The following is a 6285-nucleotide window of genomic DNA, read 5'->3' on the forward strand; positions in this document are numbered from 1 at the left end:
TATCTGTAATTCAAGATTTTCCATCGTTTCAGTTACACTCCAGTTCGATATTGCAGCAAAATTTAATGCCTCAATTCTCTCAATTTGGAAAAATCTGGCTGTAATTTTCCAGTATAAATGAAAACCAAGCACCATCAAGCGTTCAAATTCAAATCAATTAATTCTCAAAAACTAAATATATTAGAATCTATTAAGTGGGTTTTCATCTTTCTTTCTTTTTTTCCCTTTTTTTTCCCACAAAATTAAAGATCAGTTTGGTTCTCTCTTTTCTTCTTTATATATATATGTACTCTTTTAAGAACAATTTCTCTTCTCTTTGCCTTTTGAGTTCTACAGATTTTGTTGCTCCTTGATTCTTGAAAAGTAGAAGAAGAAGGAAATAGATTCTTACGGCGTTTTGCGAAACAGGCCTTTGTTTTGAAGCTCTCAGTTCTTCTCTGATCGTTTTCTCATCAGATTTGGTACTTTTTCTTTACTTTTCTTCTGCTCTCAGTTTATGAACACTCATATTTGTTCTCAAATTCACTTTTTCAAGATTTTCCCTTGGTTTAATCCCGAGAATTTCAAAGAAGTAGATCCGGCTGTGTGCGTGTGTGTGTTTTTTTTATATGGAAAGAGCATAAATTTTTGAAGACAGTAATTATGATGTTTGAATGCGAAAATGATTTTTGCCATATTTGATGAAACCGTTCCATTTGTGAAATCAATTCGTTTTTTGAAGAATGAATCTTCAAATTTGTGTGTCTGAAACTGTTCGAAGAAAGTTGTTTGAAGGATTTGAATTGTATATTTGAACTTTGGTGGTTTTTTTTTTTTGCTTTTATTCTGTGAATATGTTGTGGTTATTTTCTTAGATTTTTGAGTTTGGTTTCAGTGTTTTAAATGCATAATGGAGTTCTTTTCGGAGTACACAAAAATTGTATACAGTCGAATTCAAAAGATAGAACCAGAGAATGTTACGAAGATCATTGGATGTCTGCTTCTTCATGATCACTGTGATCAAGAAATGGCTCGCTTGGCTATGGGGCCTGACCAATTTCTCCATGAAGTTATATTCATAGCCAAGACCGAGCTGCAACAATTGTCGATCAAAGCTTCGAACCCGAACCCGGGCGGTTTTGCTGCTCGTAGGCACTTTCCTTCTTGGGACCAACATCTTAGTCCTAACAAACGTAGCCATGATTTCATACCATTAGGCTACCCTGATGCTGCAGCTATGTTTGAACTCCAAAACCAGGCTCAGTTCTTGAGTTTAGAGGACCATATCGACCCGCTTGGCTCCGCAATCTCTGGCTTCCCGACCGATGTTGGCTACCCCGACAGCAATTCAATGCTCAGCAACTTGAGTACTAGGAACAGCAGCCGCCATTTCTTGACTGTTCCTGAGTTTCAGCCTAAGACATGTCACTATTATAACAAAGGATTTTGCAAGCATGGAAATAGTTGTAGGTACATTCATGGCAGCCTCAATCCTGAGAGCTTTTCTCAGATGTATAACTCCAATTCTGTCAATGATGATCAAGTGTTTTTGGCCGGGTCGCTCAAGACCTTGGAGATGGAAATAGTCGATCTTCTTAAGTCAAGAAGAGGCACTCCTATTTCAATTGCTTCCCTGCCTATGATTTACTATGAAAAGTATGGAAAAGTTCTTCAGGCAGAAGGATACCTCACTGAGAGCCAGAGGCATGGCAAATCAGGCTATAGCTTGACCAAACTCCTTGCTCGCTTGAAAAGCAGCATTCGGCTAATCGATCGGTATGGTTTAGAGATATCGAAACATCAAAACAAGCTTTGTTTTTGGTAAACTTTTTATATTCCTGACTTTGGTGGTTTGTATGCCATTCAGACCTCATGGGCAACACGCAGTCATTTTGGCTGAGGATGCTCCAAAATTCATGGACAATCGAAGCGACAAGAATGACCCCGGACCGATCGTTAGCGGGTCACGACAGATATATCTGACATTTCCAGCTGAGAGTACCTTTACTGAAGATGATGTTTCCGACTACTTCAGGTAAATGCCATTTCAAAACTGTTGAGTGTTGTTTTACAGGCTTCCTTTGATACAATTCTTATTGTGTTTTGTTTCACATATCTTTCTTGTTGTAGCTCCTTTGGAATGGTTGAAGATGTAAGGATTCCCTGCCAACAAAAAAGGATGTTTGGGTTCGTGACGTTCAGCAGTGCTGATACTGTGAAAACAATCCTGACAAAGGGCAACCCGCATTATATTTGCGGAGCTCGTGTTCTTGTTAAACCTTACAGGGAAAAGTCGAAGCTTTTCGACAGGTTCCCTACTGTGTTTTCTATGCCATTCCTCTGCTTTTTCCTTCAGCATTTACCTGTTTCACTTTAGTCTCTCTCATTTCGATGCCAGGAAGTACCAAGATAGAATTGAGCAGCAAGTTTATTATTCTTCGCACTACGCAGACATCGATTCCGAGCTTCACTCGTCGAGTAAGCAGTAGGATTGTGGCAGAACCATTATTTAAGCTTGTTGGTTTTTGGTTTGTTTTCTTACACAATGCTTCTAGTTCCAAGAGGATATGATGCGGCCAGAATGCTGAGGATGGAAGAACAAGAACAGCAAGCAATCGCACTCGAACTCGAGAGGAGGCATCTCTTGGGGCTCAGCTCGATCCGAAAATCCGTAATCAATCAGCCGTACTTTAGCTATTTGATGGACGAACTAAAAGTTCCAGAAGGTAATCAATCCCCTTTCAGATCTCCATGTTTTCAATTCTGTTAACAATTTCAAGTGATTTTAACTTGTGTGCAGATCATTTCAATTTCCCAACTACACAAAGGCTGAACTATCTGATGGATGTCATAAAAATTGGCTCTACTAGTGAGGATCATAATCGGCCCCGGAACAACACGGACTCGAATCGCAGCGACGATAGGTAGGCCAAAGTAGGAAACAAATTCTCGACTCGAAACTTGGTTGATTTTTGTTTGTTGTTTGTTGTTTGAAGCAGCAGTCAAGGATTAAATCTACCAGACAGCCCATTTGCATCTCCAATAGAGGATGACATATCCACACTGATATAGGTTTATCAAACAAAACCAGCAGCTCAGCTTACAATACAGTAGAAGCATTTTTATATAGTTGAAAAACAACTGATTCAAAGGCAATTTTTACCTCTACCATTTGATTGATTCATCACATTCTCGGCCTCTTTTTCGCCCTGCCTCGACTCCCCGCCCGAGTATATACATTGACGACAGCTTAAGATCGAGAAAGAGTTCTCGAATTTACGAGTTTGAAAGTAGTAAAGAGATGGATGTAATAATGCCTAGAAGTTACATGTAAGAAGATTCTAAGGTTTCTTATTTTCTTATTTTTTATTTTTATTTTTTTTACTTCAGTTGTTTACAGAAGAAGAGAGATTTCTTTCTGGTTTTAGATTAGGGAATATAGGGAGGGTCTTGTTTTTTCTTTCTTTGTTTTAGATGGAAGAAGGAACCACAATACATGCAATCTCTTTGAAAGATTGTGAAATGTTTTTTAGAATCTTCATGCAAAAATATGCCATTTTGAGGCACAGATGATATTAGAACTGATAAAAAAGGGAGGTTGTTTGGCAGCTTTTTATGTGTTAATTCAACTTGTCTGTATTTTTTTCTATTTATTGTCTGTTTTAGATTATTTTTAAGGTTGATCTTGGACCTTTTTATTATAAGATAGGTGGGAAATCATGAGATTTATTTAATGCACTTTTTTTCCATATTTTTCTTAATAACGTTAGGTACATTTTGGAATTAAAAGAAAAATTCAGGTTTAAAAATATGATTAAATTAAGTAGCGGGGCATTTTGGTATTGAAGGTCTCATCCTAATATTTGTTGTACTCAAAAACAATTTTAGTGTAAAAATTATTCCTAAAATTCAATTCTAAAGAATCATATTGAGATGGTCTAGTGGTCAATCTAAATAGTAAAGGATTTAGAGGGAGTTCAAACAATTTTGTCAACTAAATGTAGGTTAAGTAGGTGCACGAATTAAAAAAAAAAAAACTTAGCTTGCGATGAAAATGATAGGTGACATTTGAATGGATAATCATGCTCTTCTCATATTATTGATTGACTGCAAAACTTCAACCCCCATTTATTATTGAAGTGAGCATGCTAATCTATCAATAGTAATTTCTATTATTAAAAATGAAAATCAATAGCAATTTTGATTTTTTTTTTTGTGAGTATGAGTAATTTAGAAACTAATTAATTAGACAATATCTCAAGTTAAAAATTATAAATAATGCTTTTTTTTTTATAAAACATTTAAAGCAAAGCATACATGTTTTCTAAAAAAAATATTAAAGGATTTTACAAAAATAATATAAAAAAATCAGAAAAAGAGTGAATTAATTGGGTTTTTTATTTTATTTGGACAGTTGTGGAGGTCATTGATCCACCTGCTAGTGTCTCTTCGAACATGCCAGGTATAATTGATCAGGCTTGGCTGTCAAAAACCATAATCCAACAGTTAATATTGACTGGCATTTATCATGTCTAGTCATTCAAATGATTAGCTAACACATCCCGTCAACGTGAATATGCTCTCATATCCACACCTATATAAAGAAACAAGTAAGGTAAAAAAACCATACTAATTTTGTAATACGTTCCTATACAAAAAAAGGTTTTTTTTGTTCTTTTAGTTTGCATTTGTTAAGCTTAGTTTTGTTCTAGGTTAGTTGTTGGGATGTTTGCTGTTCGGAATGTATATATAAGTTGTGTTTTTGCATAGGTTTAAAGTTCAAGCTTGCATACTTCTTTGTTCTAACTACTAGTTTGTCTTTAACTTCTTCAATGCATCTGTTCTAAACTCTCAACATGTTCAAAATGCTTTCCTTTGTTCTTTGTTTTTGTATCATGTCGATGAAAATTCTTAAATGCGTGAATAGGTTAGATTTCTTAGTTTTATGATCAAGCCATAAATCATTTTCCATTTTTTTTGTTTTGGGTATAAACTTTGTTAATTTCTTGTCCTTTTTGTGCCAAAATTTTGCATCTTTCAAAATTTCCTTCCCCAGTGAGGACACGGTTTCCCGTTTGGGGGAACAATGTGTGTCTTTTTGTTTTAAGAAAGAAAATGTTGTTTACGTTTGTAAAAAGAGTTAGAAAGAAAATGCAAGCAATAAAAGAGTCTTAATGCAAAAAAGAGTCTATGCAAGAAAATTTTTCGAAAAAAGAGTATGAAAAAAGAGTTCAAAAGAAAAAAAAAAACAAGTAAAATAAGAGTATTGAGAGAAAATAAGAGTGAGGGAAAGAAAAATAAAAGTGAGAGTAGAATAAGAGTGGTAAAAAACACGAGAGGCAAGAAAACACATCTACTTTTTCGGGAGTCCCCACTATAGACATTCGTTTTCTTTAAATGGGTGGTGTTAGCATCTTGGAGGGTAGTAGCCTACATATCAAGGTGGCTTCGAGAAAATTATTGTCGACATCATTTTATGCCGGGTTGCTACCTAGCAAGTCTCTATGAGTGGCTGTGGTTGGAAACCGATGTTAGTGTGTGGAAAACTTCAGAGGCTAGTAGCTGGTCCATGTGTCTTCTTGATGTAAAACTTTTTGAATCAAAATAGAAGTGTGCATATTTCTTGGTTTTGTAAAAACGTTTTGTGTTTTAGAAAAGAAGGAGATTTAGAATCATTTTTATTTCAAAACAAACAATGGTTTATAGTTTGTTGGCTTGAGATTAAAGTTAGGATGTCTGTGGAGCCTTTCCTGAGACGTATATGATAAGCAAATGGTTAAGTTTGGGGGTGTGTTAGGGTTGACTTTTTACTACAGAAACAATGTCGGTAAGCTTGTTTGACCATGATTTTGACTTCTTTTCCATCATTATTTGTAAAAAAGGATTACATTAAAGTAGAACATGCATATAACATTTCTGCATAAAAGTTATACTATGGTACTTTAGGAAAAATATGAGAAAAATTGGGTCAAAGTTGGAAGAAAATAATAGCTTTCTATTTTGCAGGAATTGCGCCTATCGCAATTTTGGACACCAACTTACCAAAATGTGTGTTTTGATTAATGAAGGATAAAGAGGACATTTCCCATGTGTTTGAATCAAAGCTATAACCCTGAGCCTAAATCAAATGGGAGTGGTTAGGTGTATCTTAACTGATTTCCACCTAAAATGGTGGAAAGTTCAACAACTCCAAGGGCCTCCATAAGAAAGTCATTCTTCCAGTAGCAAATCTATCAAACTCATTTTCAACTTCATTTACTTTCTCCTTCGTTGTAGAACTCGTTCTTAGGCTTTAGATTTATATTT

General features: G+C 35.3%; 1 protein-coding gene across 3 annotated transcripts; it reads left to right on the forward strand.

Moving 5' to 3' along the window:
* On the forward strand, positions 1 to 3587 carry LOC111022133 (zinc finger CCCH domain-containing protein 18). Of its 3 annotated transcripts, XM_022299294.2 has the most exons (9): positions 1 to 194; positions 337 to 461; positions 875 to 1755; positions 1847 to 2014; positions 2110 to 2289; positions 2378 to 2457; positions 2535 to 2705; positions 2780 to 2903; positions 2976 to 3587. In XM_022299294.2, exons 3-9 carry the CDS (start codon positions 890 to 892, stop codon positions 3049 to 3051), a joined length of 1665 nt encoding a protein of 554 aa, XP_022154986.1. In that variant the 5' UTR covers positions 1 to 194; positions 337 to 461; positions 875 to 889; the 3' UTR covers positions 3052 to 3587. The 3 variants fall into 3 exon arrangements, with proteins under 3 accessions (XP_022154986.1, XP_022154989.1, XP_022154988.1); XM_022299297.2 differs by lacking the exon at positions 1 to 194 and having other exon boundaries at positions 208 to 461; positions 2982 to 3587; XM_022299296.2 differs by lacking the exon at positions 1 to 194 and having other exon boundaries at positions 209 to 461; positions 2979 to 3587.
* The last annotated feature ends 2698 nt before the right edge of the window (positions 3588 to 6285 follow it).

The sequence above is a fragment of the Momordica charantia genome (assembly GCF_013281855.1).
Source record: "Momordica charantia cultivar OHB3-1 chromosome 10 unlocalized genomic scaffold, Mcharantia_2.0 BLBB01000010.1, whole genome shotgun sequence".
Classification (NCBI taxonomy): Eukaryota; Viridiplantae; Streptophyta; class Magnoliopsida; order Cucurbitales; family Cucurbitaceae; genus Momordica; species Momordica charantia.

Excerpts from the sequence above, each read along its gene's own strand:
- LOC111022133 (XM_022299294.2), top strand. The coding sequence starts at position 890 with ATGGAGTTCTTTTCGGAGTACACAAAAATTGTATACAGTCGAATTCAA. Across the intron at positions 2,015-2,109 it reads GATGTTTCCGACTACTTCAG|CTCCTTTGGAATGGTTGAAG; the intron begins GTAAATGCCATT and ends TTCTTGTTGTAG. Across the intron at positions 2,458-2,534 it reads TTCCGAGCTTCACTCGTCGA|TTCCAAGAGGATATGATGCG; the intron begins GTAAGCAGTAGG and ends CAATGCTTCTAG.